The sequence below is a fragment of the Mandrillus leucophaeus genome, unplaced genomic scaffold (genome assembly GCF_000951045.1).
Source record: "Mandrillus leucophaeus isolate KB7577 unplaced genomic scaffold, Mleu.le_1.0 Scaffold433, whole genome shotgun sequence".
NCBI lineage: Eukaryota > Metazoa > Chordata > Mammalia > Primates > Cercopithecidae > Mandrillus > Mandrillus leucophaeus.
The window spans coordinates 23,225-39,051 of record NW_012104621.1 but is presented as its reverse complement, the minus strand read 5'-3'; the positions used below and the strand labels follow the sequence as shown (position 1 = coordinate 39,051).

Below are 15,827 nucleotides of genomic sequence, written 5' to 3'. Positions count from 1 at the left end.
GGTAGAGAAGAATTTACTGCTAATTAAGGTTATGTTTTTCAACCTGCAATCCAGAGACCCTCAGAATAAAGATTACTTGAGGTTCCTATGAAAAACGCAAATTCCTGTCTTCCCCCTGGCTGAATCAGAATCTCATAAGGTGAGGCTCAGGTTTCTGCATTTTTCACAAGCTCTGTAATGGGTACAATACACCCTAATGTTTGAGAACCAGTGGCCTAGAGAGAATGCAACCTAAGAGGGCAAGGCTAGTGCATAGCTTAAATTGCTCCAGCCTTTGGTAATCCCTTCTAAACACAGTGCCACCCATGTGGAGGAGACTGCAAGAAAGCTGTTATTCAAAGAAGAACAGTCAGCCTTGTGCTTGAGTCCTGCTTTATACTTATGTGTTTCATAAGAAAACACAAGGCAAGTCTTCATATCAGCACTTAGTCTTGATATCCAAGTCACTGACTACCATACTTACGATAACAGCTTGAAGAGGACTGCAACTCTCCCCTCACTAATGGTGACAGAGTTGGCTTGTGACACCTGGCTCAGGGAAGAAAAATGAGTAAACCCCTACCTCTACTCTTGATTCCTCTTGCACCCCAATACTGTTAACACATCATCCTGTGTGATTCAAATAATCTGGCAGATGAAATACAGAAAATCTAAGTCACATTGTTCTTATCACTCTATGACCAGATATTGTACTAATCTAATTTTAAAAATCCTTTTCTGTGCAATAGAAATAACTAAAGCCCATTCTGTCTCCTTTCCTTTCTAATGCTATTGATAGGAACAAAATATCAAGTAAGGATACATGCTAGAGATGTTAAATTCATACAAGTAAAGTAAATTACAAAGAGAGGTGGTAATATTTGCTTCTAGAATTTCACAATAAAATCCCTCTCGCCATGAAAATCTTTTTATAATTTTAACAGGAAACTTAAAAGACATTTTGTTACAAGATTATCTTAACAATTATAAGAATAATGCCATTATCTGTGCTCAATATGGATAAACATAACAGCAACTTTAAAAGACCAAGTATACTCATAAGTGAAGATGAAATTTCTTTTTCAACAACCAATATGCCAATATCCAGTTTCTAGGTTTTATTCAATTCTAATGTCATGGGTTTCTCCTACTCCAATCAAAACTCCTGCCAAATTCCACAAAATTGACACCAAAATCAATACAAAGAAAGAGAGGGACAGGGAGAGGAAAAGAGAGAAATAGTGAGGAAGAAAGGAACTTGACAAGAGCTACCATGCAAAATGACCAGAAGAACTGGAGTTCAGTGGCACAGATCAGCAGGAGCAGAGGAATGCTGAAAAAGATGATGCTGCATAGAGTCTAACTTGGAGATGCCTGTATGATGCTGGATGACCAAGTACTAAGGTCACAAGTGTGTTCATGGACCCATAAGAACCAGGATCTTGACCCAAACTTATCAGATCTTCTAAAAAGAAAATACTTCATCTAAATTGAAGTAATTCCTAAGTCAAACACCAGAAGAGTTCCTTATTTGATGTAAGTTGTGCCTAAAACTTTGGCTGATACAAAGAAACCCGTCCACTAAGGCACCCTGAGGCAATCTGACAATGTGTTGGAGAGAACTTTGTTGTCAGTACCACGTCATTATGAGAGTATAGAGAACGGATCACCCGCAAGGGACTGGCTTCTTTGGGCAAGCAGTCAACAAGTTCACTGCACTGTTTGTCAAATCCCAACAAACGAATCCCATAGCCATGTGGGGAAGAAATCATTCGCCCATCGGGGCTGAAGCAAAGTTCTTTGATGTAACCCCTGCCTACATTGGCTTCTTCAATGTAATGAGTCAGTCGTAGAGAACAGCGAGGTGAGACAGGTCGCACTGGAGCTCCTTCTTGGAATTCATAGACACAAGTACACTAGGGGGAGAGAAGGGAGACAAACCAAGGTTACAGAGCCCAAATAGTTCTACAGATATTCCTTATTTTTAAAAAGCTCAACAGATTGCCAAAGCCACAGAATTGTTACAAGAAATCACTCAGAATAATGCTATCCCCCTCCCAACTAACAAAACTTGTAGGCCCCCTACTTTCTTATCTTCATAAGCTAAGGTTATTCTGTGTTATGATGCTTTAAAGCCTTTTGTTCCCTGAGGCTGCCTGTGACTTCTGCAGTAATACATTTTCTTTTCTAAGGGCAACAACAATGTTGATATTTTTAAAATTCCTGGAGTACATCCAAGCCCTAGAGTATCTTACCTCTTCCCCTACACAATTCAAAGGCTCTTCTCTTCTCTCCTTTCAGTTGTGGCCTCTAGGACCAGTGAGATCCTTGGAAGACTCTTGCTTTCCAGAGTGATGAGAATCATAAAGTCATTTAACACCTTTCCCCCTAGTCATCAGTATAGTCCCTTCCTTTCCCAGAGTTTCCCCTGGTTTTTAAAAAAAGAAAATTATGATACTCAATTGGCTTAGTAAAATCTCACATTTAGCCAACTTAGCTGAAACATTTCAGACCTATGTTTATTATACAAGGGTTTTTTGTTTTTTTTTGTTTTTTTTTTTTGCGGGGGGGTGAGATGAAGGAGGCAAGATTTAAGAAGCTGGGCAAAATCTGAGCTGATGCTGGCCTTTAAAGTACGTCCCACCTTGTTCAACTCCAGCAGGAGAGGAATAAGAAGAGTTTGGAAGGGATAATGATACCATATGAAGCAAGAGAGGACAGAAACAGGAGAGTCGAGAAGCAGGATCTCTAGCAGTATGCCCTTGAAGGCAGAGACTGCAGTCAGTGATCGGCCTAAGGTCTGCACACACGGCAATGGCAATTTGTCCAATGAGCCCTGTTGAAGGTGGAGTGCTGCTGCCTGTACCTCCTCATCATCACTGTTGCTTGAGCACCGAAGAAGAGTGGCCCAGCCTTTTGGGTGCAGCTGTAAGGATGTGATGCAGTTTCCGTGGTCACTCTCACCAAGAACTTCAGGGGTTACGACTTCAAGACTGTTTCGTGGTGAAACTCCTGAGATACAAGAAAAGGAGGATGTGGAATTTGTATTATCAAAAAACTAAGGCAGTTCATCAAAGCTTTTATTTCTGGCAGCCACCTCCCATGCCATCATTCCTTAGTCTGCCCCTTATGCTACCATATGTTAAAGGGCATGGTACTCCCCAGTGTATGGTGTGTGAGTTTTGGCAGGGTGAAGGTGTGGGGAAATGGTATAAATAGAACGAAAGAATCCAAGTTCCCACAGCGGTAATCATTGCCGACCTAAGGCTAAGGCATAGAAGCTGACTAGGGGTTCTTACATCTCAGAAAGCTCTTTATTTAAGTAAGAACCAAAGTTATGTGACATGAAAGGACTCTAGAAAGATAAAAGGTAACAATTCTCATCTTATTGGACCTGGTGCTTTCTGGTCCAGAAAAGGAAATACCTGGAAGCCACGAGAATTGCCTTTAAGCAAATAAAAAGATCAGGACTTATGCCCCCGCAACAACAACACTATAAACAAAACAAATTTTGGAGGTGAGGAAGGACACCTCACATAAAGGCATGTCAAAACAAGGGATGGGGGACATTGCCAATCATACATCTTCCTGGTGATTCTACTGTGCCTCATCATTTCCTTCTGCCTAACTCCCAGTGAAAATGACTGCTGGAGTAAGCTGTTACTAATGGGAGTGTGTTATATCCTTCAGGTGCATGAAAAACCACTTTCATAGACACTGTAAGGAAGCAACTTAGAAACTTAATAGCCAGAGAAATATTTCAACACTTCTCTGACTGCAGAAGGAGTTACTTTGAAGGTAATGAGCTCCCTCTGTCAGATCCTTTGTGAATTGCTTGTCAAGCAGATGTGTTAACTTCTTTTTAAAGATTCCCTTTAGATTACTACATCATTAACAGAAACCTGTGAAGCTCTCAATTACACTGCTATAACAAAACTCTACTGAAATGACTATTTCACATGTGATTGAACTTTAACAATTTTAGAGAAAAACGCTTAAGAATTAATTTGGAAAACCTATAATAAAAGCAGACAAAAAATGCATTCTAAGTAGGTGGTTTGCTAACTGTGCCCCTTGGGATTCCTCAGGAGCTGGCAAAAGTGGGAAACCACGTGTGAGCTAAGGTGGAGATGGGGTGAGGAAGACTGGAGGGTCAAGAGCCTCCCTAATTTTTCTTGAACCAGAGCTACTTTGATTTTATTTGTGCTACATCTCTAAGAATCCACAGCAGATTTCATGTCAAACATAGAGTTCTAATGCTGAAATGTATTTGAAAGCCTCTGCTCTATACAGCTATTATATCTGCCAAAGGATGGTGTTAACATACTCTGACATCTGAAGATGCAGGATTTCCAACATTTAGAGCAACTTCACCTATAAGCCCCACCTTCTCCCATGTTTTTCCTCTCTTTCCACCCTCTCATTTTCCTCTTCTTTCCAGCCTTCTCATATATCATCTCTTCCCTCATTCTCAACTCTCTGTGGCATAGAACTGCTGTATATTTGTGTTTGTGTGTTTACCACTGGTCAATAACAAGCAAGCATGTTAACTATTCTTTTCTTCTTAAATTAAGTTTCTTTTTCTTGTGGATGGTGTAGTCAATCAATAAAGATTTTTCTCAATGATTATTAGAAGCCTTGACTTGTTTCCCATAGCACAAGGAGGAGGAGAACAGGAAGAATCTGCAAAAGATGTTTGTGTTACAAATCAAAGGAAAAATGTTATACTTCTGGGCTTAAATCTTTACATTTAAGATGAGGAGCCTTTAACCTTAAAGTGAAATATCACAGACTTCAATATCCAGAGGCAAGTGGATAGGCCATAGGTTAGGTTAGAAAGAGCTCTTAAACCGTTCTACTGACATAAGTAGCCATGCAAGATAACCAGCATCTTCCAGGCAAAGCTACCCAGTGAAAACACAAATTAGAAGTCTGAGATTCAGTCTCTGCCCAAAATATCAAGGTAGAGAAATCTCTATTTCCAAAAGTGACTCAAAATGACAAAAAACAAAAAAAAGCCATATCTGGCTCTTAATACTCAGTTCACAAAGAGAAGAACAAACAATAAATAATGTAAGAGCTTAGATGTGGATTAGTATGAAGAGGAATAGTATGTGGAATTTGTATAGGTAGAAACCATTTCAATTGGGGGGTGGAAGGTATAGGGCACAGCACCTAGTTCTGCCAGAATGGCTAGGAAAAAACTGGGAAATACAGAGTGGAGCCAGATGGTATCTTTATCCTACAAACCCTTTGAAGCTGTCAGGCATTGCACAGACAAAGAAATGGCAGAGCAAAAAGTCTGAGGGTAGCCAGGTGACTTTCACAATTACCTGAAAATTCATGCCTTATATTTATACAGAACTTTCACATGCATAATCTCATTTAATTTTCACAACAATCTTGATTGAAATCCACATTTCTGAACTACTTGCTCTCCAAACTAGACCAAACTAAGTCCAGCTAATAAAACCAAGACTCATATTCCATTAAGATTTAACTCAAGATATTCAACCCCAGAGACTCTCGGTTAGCTTTTTGAAGATGATGACTGAGGGATAAATCACCTCATCTCCATTGCTTTTATTTTTATGGATCAAAACCATAAAGTTGATTTTAATCAATCAATAATTAATCAGATTGGCAGAATCTGTTGTTACAAGATTATAAAATCCAACTTTTAACCTACCTTCTCTTTGAGAGGCTCGTGACATGTGTTTCTCAGAAGAATTAGAATCACTATGATGACAAGGTGAGCCAGAAACTCTAGGACCAGATGAACTTGATGAAGTGGTCAAATCTTAAAAATATAAAAAATTCTGACAATAAACCTAGCATAACTCTGGTAGTGGCTTTTCACTTTTTAATTATTCTGCTCGAACCATAGTTTTAACATTTAAAAAAAATGGTCATATATAACTGGCCTATAAGACTGAGGAAGGCAAGACAGCTCTTTGAAGTGTTCTAAGATCTAGTCCCTTTCTGAATCTTTTATATCAAAGACTTGACTATGTGAAATAAAAATGAAAAGCAAAATAATCATAGGAGCATCTTTGGATCCTCATCATTTCTGTACTAAAATGAAACCTAAAAATTCAATGAAAATGAAAACTAAGCTCTTAAGCCTTTTGTTTTTATGTTAAAATAGGGTCCAAACATCAGGCCCATTACCAGAAACATGAAGAGATTCTTCTTTAAAGTATACCAAAAACTTCCATTATCATTATTGAAATTACGTGAATAGTCTTTTTTTTTTTTTTTTTTTGAGGCAAGGATCTTGCTATGTTGCCCAGGCTGGACTCCTAATTCCTGGGTTCAAGTGATCCTGCCACCTCAGGCTCAGCATCCTGAGTAGCTGGGCCTACAGGTATGCACTACTGTGCCAAGTTTATGTGAATACTCTGAAATGTGACACAAAGTTTACATTGAAAAAAATAAAATGAGTATCAGGTAGTGGAGTCTGATATATTACTCCAAATAGCAATGTCTATTTCAGCATCACATTTTGATAGTGGTCCCACACCTATGTTAAGAATTCTTACTAGTCTAATATCCTGTGATGTTATTATCAGAATTACCGTTAGAAAACTGAAAACTTTGTTGGTTTTTGAGTTGAAATAGGCCAACTAGACATTCAAAATCACTATTTCTCACTAAGTTAGAGTTGCTTATCATGTTTAACTTAAAAGGCAAATTTGAATCTAAAAGGATTATACTCGTATATTTATGAAATCCCTTGTTTGCAAGTAAGTTGGTAAAACTTAAATTTCTAGTTTTAGCAATTACACCAGGCACTGTAGTACAATGATGTCTGTACTTTCCCAAAGGAATCTTCGGAAGTGGTCCTGTGCACATGGAGAAAGATTCCAACCTTTTTTTTTTTTTTTCATTTTCTTTTCTTTTTCTTTCTTTTTTTTTTTTTTTTTTTGGACACAGGGTCTCTCTCTGTTGCCCAGGCTGGAGTGCAGTGGGGCGCAATCATGGCTCACTGCTGCCTCAACCTGCCAGGCTCAGGTGATCCTCCTGCCCCAGCTTCCCCAGTAGATGGGACTACAGATGCATGCTAGCATATCTGGCTAATTTTTGTGTTTTTCGTACAGACAGGGTTTCACCATGTTGTGCAGGCTGGTCACAAACTCCCAGGCTCAAGCGATCCGCCCACCTCAGTCTCCCAAAGTGCTAGGATTACAAGCGTGAGCCACTGCGCCTGGCTAAATTTTTAAGTTATTTGTAGAGATGAGGTCTCCCTATGTTGCCCAGGCTACTCTTGAACTCCTGGGCTCAAGCGATCCTCCCACCTTGGCTTCCCAAAGTCATGGGATTACAGGTGTGAGCCCCTGTACCTGGTCCCAACCATTCGAAGCTGCCTTTTAATAGAAATTTATTAGCATTCTATGTTCCAAATGCTTAAGTCTTTTTCCCCTGGATTTTGTTTATAATGTAAATTATATAAATTTGTTCATAATGTAAACCACTCACCTCTTTCCCAAAGGTAGATGAAATACAGTCTTTTTTAAATCACATAATGTTGATAAAATACAATACTTAAGTTTTTCTGAACCCTAAATTCACTTAAGTCTAACAAAATCAGCAATGGGAGAAGAGACAGAGTTTTAGCAAGACAGTGTTTAGAGAGTAATGAGATAAGATGGCACCAACTATCTGTGTCTGGACATCTATAAGTCTAGGACACAGATAGACTTAAAACTAAAACTCTGTATTGACCATAACTTAATAAAAGCTCTGCTTGATTCCAGAAGGACTTAAGACCTTGTGCCATCACTAATTTTTGAGATAGTGATGATTTAAAATTACTGATGAAAAGATCCTGTGGCTAGCATAAAGCTAAAAGAAAATACGTTAGGGTTGGCAGTTATTCCTCCTAGTCCATTTGTGATTCAGAGGTACATATGAATGATATGTCAGAGATACATACAAATCATTATACTTGCTTGGATAAAAACCCATCACTGAGCTTTCTAAAGAATGCCTTTTGTCTTCCCCTTTCCTGCTATCATTCTCAGAAAAGAAACATATATTATCTCTCTGTTTGAGATTCTTGAGAAAAATCTTTTTGACTAAAAAAGGAAAGCTTACCTGAACTTGAAGTAGTTCTTCTTGCTCTTAAAATGGGATAGCTGCCTACTTCTAAAGACTTAGTTAAGTCAAGATCATGCAAAATTAAGAGATATCCAGAGGACGTTGAAATCAACATTTTGGAACAATCTGGTGTTAACCTCATTCGCATAAGAAAACGTGTGTGAAAGAATTTCTTATGTGGACACCCATCTTCTGTATACCTACAGGAGAAACCAAGCCAACAAAATCTAGAGTTATCATAAATATAACGGTTCAGTAATAATCATATTTTTGCCCTTCAAAATAAAATTTAGGGAGGATGACGTGAGCTTGGTCAGTGGGCTCAAAGTTACAATTAGGAGGAATAAGTTCTAGGGTATTATATTTCACAGTAGGGTGATGATGGTTAGTAGTAAGATATAGTATATTATAAAATAGCTAGAAGAGTGACTGTTACATGTCCTTACTGCAAAGGAATGATAAGTGCATGCTAATACTGATTTGCTCATTATACAACATATATGTATCAAGACATCAAATTGTACCCTATAAATGCGTACAGTTACAATGTGTCAATTAAAAAATATTTGAGGCCAGGCATGGTGGCTCATGCCTGTAACCCCAGCACTTTGGGAGGCCAAGGCAGGAGGATTGCTTGAGCCTAGGAGTTCAAGACCATCCTGGGTAAGATGGTGACCCCATCTCTACAAAAATTTAAAAAATTAAAATAAATTAGCTGAGTGTGGTGGTGTGCACTCACAGTTCCAACTACTCAGGAGGCTGAGGTGGGAGGATCACTTGAGCCTAGGAGTTTGAGGCTGCAGTGAGCTATGATCACACCACTGCACTCCAGCCTGGGTGACAGACAGATAGACGCTATCTCTATTCAAAAAAAAAAAAAAAAGGAAACTTCAAAAATGAGATGTCTTTCCAATAAATTTTATTTTATGTTAATAATTATTATTTAAAATAATATATGTTGTTTTAATCAATTGTAGGCTAATAATATTGTGAAGATCATTAAATCCAGAAGAAATGTAACACTAATAGCCCTGTGGTCACAGAAAACAATTTTAAAAATTAATGTCAGTTTACATGCATATTTTTGATACCGATAAGAATGATCAGTAGGCTGGGGGTGGTGACTCACGCCTGTAATCCCAACACTTTGGGAGGCTGAGGCGGGAGGACAGATGGAGCCCAGGAGTTCAAGACCAACCTGGGCAACATAGCAAGACCCTGTCTCTACAAAAAATAAAAAATTAGCTGGAGACTGAGGTGGGAGGATGGTTTGAGCCTGGAATGTGGAGGGTGCAGTGAGCTATGATTGCGCCACTGCACACCAGCCTGAGCATATAACAGGATATAATTCTATGAGAAAATATAGTGAAAATGAGTACCAGAAGAAAAAGTTGTAAAACTTCCGGCTGTTAAAAAAATAGAATTTACAGTCAATGTATCTTTAGATTTACACACATGCTTAATAATGTTTTTGCTCATTATTCCTTCATTCATCTCCAACATTCCTTTTTGATCCTTTCTTTCTGAAGTGCATTCCTCAGAATTTTTTTTTTTTTTTTTTGAGATGGAGTTTTGCTCTTGTTGCTCAGGCTGGAGTGCAATGGTACTGTCTCGGCTCACTGCAACCTCCGCCTGCTGGGTTCAAGTGATTCTCCTGCCTCAGCCTCCCAAGTAGCTGGGATTACAGGCACTTGCCAGCACACCCATGCCTGGGATTACAGGCATGAACCACTGCACCCGGCCAGAATTTTTTAAAGTTAGACTTTGTTGAGGTAAATTCTCTCATTTTTTATTGTTCTGAAAATCTTTTTTATTTTATTTTATTTTTTTTTTGAGACAGAGTTTCACTCTTGTTGCCCAGGCTGAAGTGCAATGGCACAATCTTGGCTCACTGCGACCTCCGCCTCCCGGGTTTAAGCGATTCTCCTGCCTCAGCCTTTAAAAAAAGATAAATTTTTTTAATGGTGTACATGATGTTTGAAATATGTATATATTGTGGAATGGCTAAATCAAGCTAATTTATATATATATATCTCCTCACATACCTAGCATTTATGATGATAACACTTAAAATCTACTTTTAACAAATTTCAATTATATATAATAACAGTAAATTGTCATTAACAGTGGTCATGTTGTACAATATAAATCTCCCGAGTAGCTGGGATTACAGGCACCTGCCACCACATCCAGCTAATTTTTCATATTTTTAGTAGAGACAGGGTTTCACCATGTTAGCCAGGGTGGTCTCAAACTACTGACCTCTGGTGATCCACCACCTTGGCCTCCCAAAGTGCTGGGATTACAGGCATGAGCACCATGCCCGGCCTGTTCTGAAAATCTTTATTTCACTCTTTTTTAAGAGACTGGGTCTTCCTCTGTTGCCCAGGCTGGGGTGCAGTGGCACAATCATAGCTCACTATAACCTCAAATTCCCAGGCTCAAGGGATCTTCCCACTTCAGCCTTCCACGTAGCTGGAACTACAGGTGTGCACCACCACTCCTGACTCATTTTTAAATTTTCTGAAGAGATGGGGTCTTGCTATGTTGCCCAGGCTAGTCTTGAATTCCTGGTCTCAAGTGATCCTCCCACTTGAGAGCCACTATGCCCAGCTCAACTCATCTTATTGAATAAAGGTTTAGCTGAGCATATAATTTTAGGTCGTTGTTGCTTTCTGAATATTTAGGATAATTTTCCACAGAGTTCTATCTTCCATTGTTACAATTTGTGAGTCTGCTATTAGTCTGACTGTTACTTTGAGTAATTTATCTTTTTTCCCCCTCTGGTTAATCTTCTCTCTGTCTTTAGACATATTTGCATATGTCTAAATTACGTATGAAATTTACATACACTGCAATTTCACCAGTATATGTAAATTTGGATCTTTTTTCATTTATCTTTATTGGGATTCGTTTGACTTTCCAAGTCTTAAGATTCATATTATTCATATATTCTGAAAGTTTCTCAGGCATTATTCCAATATTGTCTATCGCTGATTTTCTCTATTCTTTTGGAGCTCCAAATATATGTATGAAACATTCAGGTTTGACTCTCCTTTTCTTATAACTTGCTCCTTTATATTTTCTATCTTTTCATTTCCATATGTTATATTCTGGGTAACTTTTCAATATCTATTTTCATTCATATATATATATATATATATATATATATATATATATATATATATATATATATGTCTGTCTTTTTTTTTTTTTTTTTTTGAGACAGAGTCTCACTCTGTCGCCCAATGCAGTGGCATGATCTTGGCTCACTGCAACCTCCACCTCCCAGGTTCAAGCGATTCTCCCACCTCAGCCTCCCAAGTAACTGGGATTACAAGCACCTGCCACCACGCCCAGCTAATTTTTCTATTTTTAGTAAAGACGGGGTTTTACCATGTTGGCCAGGCTGATCTCAAACTCCTGACCTCAAGTGATCCACCTGCCTCGGCTTCCCAAAGTGCTGGGATTACAGGCATGAGCCACCATGCCCAGGCAGTTTATTCCCTTTATTTTAAAATTTCCTTGTTGGCTAGGTGCAGTGGCTCATGCCTGTAATCCCAGCACTTTGGGAGGCCAAGGTGGGAGGATCACTCGAGCCAGGAGTTAGAGACCAGCATGGGCAACATAATGAGACGCTGTCTCTACGAAAAAATGTAAAAGTAGCCAGGCAGAGTATTGCACACCTGGGGTCCCAGGTACTTGAGAGGCTGAGGTAGGAGGATGGCTTGAGCCCAGGAGGTCAAGGTGGTAGTAAACTATGATTATGCCACTGTATTCCAGCCTGTTGCCCAGGCTGGAGTGCAGTGGCACAATCTCGGTTCACTGCAGCCTCCTCTTCCCAGGTTCGAGCAATGCTCCTGCCTTAGTCTCCCGAGTAGCTGGGATTACAGGTGTGCGGCACCACACCCGGCTAATCTTTGTATTTTTAGTATAGACAGGGTTTCACCATGTTGGCCAGGCTGCTCTCAAACTCCTGACCTCAAGTGATGCACCTGCCTTGGCCTCCCAAAATGCTGGAATTATAGGCGTGAGCCACCGTGCCAGGCCTAAAAAGATAAATTTTTTTAATGGTGTAAATGATGTTTGAAATATGTATATATTGTGGAATGGCTAAATCAAGCTAATTTATATGTATATATATATATCTCCTCACATACTTAGCATTTATGATAACACTTAAAATCTACTTTTAACAAATTTCAATTATATATAATAACAACAGTGAATTGTCATTAACAGTGGTCATGATACTGTACAATATAAATCTCTTGAACTTATTCCTCCTAATTGAAATGTCGTATTTTCAAAATTTCCCTCCACTGTACTCCACCTACCTGTCCCAGTCCCTGGTAACCACCATTCTACTATCTGCTTCTATGAGTTTTTGACTTTTTTAGATTCTACATGTAAGTGATATTTGTCTTTCTGAGCCTGGCTTATTTTGCTTAATATAATGTCCTCCAGGCTCATTCATGTTGTTACAAATGACAATTTTTCCTTCTTTTTTAAGGCTGAATAGCATTTTGCTGTGTATATTACAACATTTTAAATCCATTCATTCATTGATGGACGTTTAGGTTAACTCCATATCTTGGCTACTGTGAATAGTGCTGCAGTGAACATGGGAATGCAGATATCTTTTCGACATAGTAATTTAATTTCCTTTGGATATATACCTAGTAGAAGGATTGTTGGATTTATATGGCAGTTCTATTTTTAAGTTTTTGAGGAACCTCCCTACTCTCTTCCATAATTTATATCTAATGACCTTTGTTAATTCTTACTAATTCTGGTAATTTATCTGAGAAATTTCTAAGATTTTCTATATAGATCAAGGATTAGAAAACTTTGGCCTATGGGCCAAATTTGGCCCACTTACTGGTTTTATTTATTTTATGTTTTAAAGACAGGGTGTCCATCTGTTGCCCAGGCTAGAGTGCAGTGGTGCAATCATGGCTCACTGCAACATTGAACTCCAGGGCTCAGGAGTCCTCCTGTCTCACCCTCCTGAGTACCTGGGACTACAGGTGCACACAGCCACATCTGGCTAATGTTTTAAGTTTTTTGTTGTTGTTGAGACGGGGTCTTGCACTGTTGCCCAGGCTGGAATGCAGTGGTGCGATCTCAGCTCACTGCAACCTCTGCCTCTCAGGTTCAAGCAATTCTGCCTTAGCCTCCCGAGTAGCTGGGATTACAGGCACCCGCCACCACACCCAGCTAATTTTTTTTGTATTTTTAGTAGAGATGGGGGTTTCACTATGTTGATCAGGCTAGTCTTGAACTCCTGACCTTGTGATCTGCCTGCCTCAGCCTCCCAAAGTGCTGGGATTACAGGCGTGAGCCACCGCACCTGGCCATGTTTTAAAATTTTTTTGGAGATGAGGTCTCACTACGTTGCCTAGGCTCAAACTCCTGGGCTTACACAATCCTCCCACCTTGGCCTCCCAAAGTGATGAGATTATAGGCATGAGCCACTGTGCCTGACCACTGCCTGGTTTTATAAAGAAAGTTTTTATGAACGCAGCCACATGTATTCATTTATGTACATCTATGATGGCTCAGAGACTGTGTATCATACAAAGCCTAAAATATGTACTACCTAGTCCTTTACAGAAATAGTTTGCCAACCCCTGATATATCATCTGTGAATAATATTGTTTTCTTCTTTCTAATCCATATATAATTGTTTTCTTCCTTCTTTTATTGCACCAACTAGTACCCTCCCCCACTTCACCCACCCCATGACACTGATGAACAGTAGTGGTAACAGTGAGCAAGTTCTTCTTCCAGATTTTAGGGAGAAAACTTCTTAAGGTTCACCATTTTAAAATGTGCTGTAATTTTTTAGTATATACGTTTGGTAAATTTCCTTCTATCTCTAGTTAATTAATGATTCAGGAGTTTCATTGAGGTATAACTTACATGCCATAAAACTCACTCATTTTAGGTGTAAATTAAGTAATTATTTATTTATTTTTATTTATTATTTATTTATTTATTTATTTATTTTTGAGACGGAGTTTCGCTCTGTCGCCCAGGCTGGAGTGTAGTGGTGCAATCTTGGCTCACTGGAACCTCTGCCTTCCAGATCAAGCAATTCTCCTGCCTTAGCCTCCCGAGTAGCTGGGATTACAGGCGCCCACCACCATGCCCTGCTAATTTTTGTATTTTTAGTAGAGACGCGGTTTCACCATGTTGGCCAGGCCAGTCTCAAACTCTTGACCTCAGGTGATCCACCCATCTTGGCCTCCCAAAGTGCTGGGATTACAGGCGTGAGCCACCATGCCAGGCCACAATTAAGTAATTTTTTAGTAAATTTACAGGGATGTGCAATCATCAACACAATCCAGTTTCAGAACATTTTCATCACCTTAAGAGATTCCTCCTGCCCATTAGCAATCATTTTCTGTTCCCACTCTAGCTCCAGGCAACCACTAATCAACTTTCTATCTCTATAGATTTACCTGTTCTGGATATTTCATATAAATAGAATCGTACAGTAAGTAGTCTTTTGCAAATTGGCTTTTTTCACCCAGCATACTTTTTTGAGGTTCATCCATGTCGTAGCATGTATCAATTCTTTGTTTGTTTTCATTGCCAAATAGTATTCTGTTGCATACATATACCACATTTTGTTTATCTATTTACCACTTGCTGGATATTTGGATTGGTTCCATTTTTTGCTTATTATGAGCGCTACTATAAACATTCATGTATACGTCTTTGTGTGGCCATATATGTTCATTTCTCTTGAGTAGATATCTAGGAGTGGAATTGGTGGATCATATGGTAACTCCATGTTTAACATTTTATGAAACTGCCGAATTGTTTTCTAAAGTGGCTATTCTATTTTACATTCCCACCAGCAATGTGGGTTTCAGCAATGAGGGTTCCAGTTTCCCCACATTCTTGCCAATACTTGTTATTAATTAATAATATGGAGTCTTCCAATCCACGAACATGGACTATCTCCCCATTTATTCACAACTTCTTATATTCCCTTCAGCAATGTTTTATAGTTTTCAGTGTGCAAATCTCATACCTCTTTTGTTAAATTTATTCCTTTGTATTTTACCCTTTTTGATGCTATTGCGAATGAAATTATTTTCTTCATTCAATTTTGGATTATTCATTGCTTATAAGTAGAAATACAATTGATTGTATATCCTGTGAATTTACTAAACTTGTTTATTAGGTCTAGCGGATTTCTTGGTAGAGTCCTTACTATTTTCTATACACAGAAACATACCTCCTGCATATGAAGACAGTTTTACTTCTTCTTTTCAATATGAATGCCTTTTCTTCTTTTTTTTTTTTTCACCTGATTGCATTTCCAGTGCAATGTTGTACCTCCAGTATAATTTCAAATAAAAGTGGTGAGAGCCTTGCTTCCAATCTTAGGGGGAATGCATTCAGTCTTTCAATGTTAAGCAAGATTCTTAGCTGTTGAATACATTCCCTTTTATGCCTAGTTTTATCACAAGGAGATTTTGTCAAGTGCTTTTCTGTCTTGATGATCATATGGGTTTTGAACTTGATTAGTATGATGTATTACATTAACTGATTTTGGGAGTTAAACCAACCCTGTATTCCTGGGATAAATTCCACTTGGTGATGACATAAAAATGTTTATATATATTGTTAGATTTGCTAATATTTTGTTGAGGATTTTCCATCAGTTTGTTTTTTTTTTAAGGAATATTTGTGGCTTCTATTTTTTTTTTTTTTTTTTTTTTTTTTTTTTT

General features: G+C 38.6%; 1 protein-coding gene across 1 annotated transcript in view; it reads right to left on the bottom strand.

The window, feature by feature from the left end:
- Positions 1-799: 799 nt before the first annotated feature.
- The window catches only part of DCAF10 (DDB1 and CUL4 associated factor 10), a gene marked incomplete at its 5' end in the record, with an annotated part of 20,159 nt that continues 5,131 nt past the window's right edge, over positions 800-15,827 (bottom strand). The window contains 4 exons of the mRNA XM_011993771.1: positions 800-1,895; positions 2,846-2,991; positions 5,669-5,779; positions 8,077-8,279. Of these exons, the coding sequence (XP_011849161.1) occupies positions 1,527-1,895; positions 2,846-2,991; positions 5,669-5,779; positions 8,077-8,279 (829 nt within the window). The remainder of the gene's footprint in view (positions 1,896-2,845; positions 2,992-5,668; positions 5,780-8,076; positions 8,280-15,827) is intronic.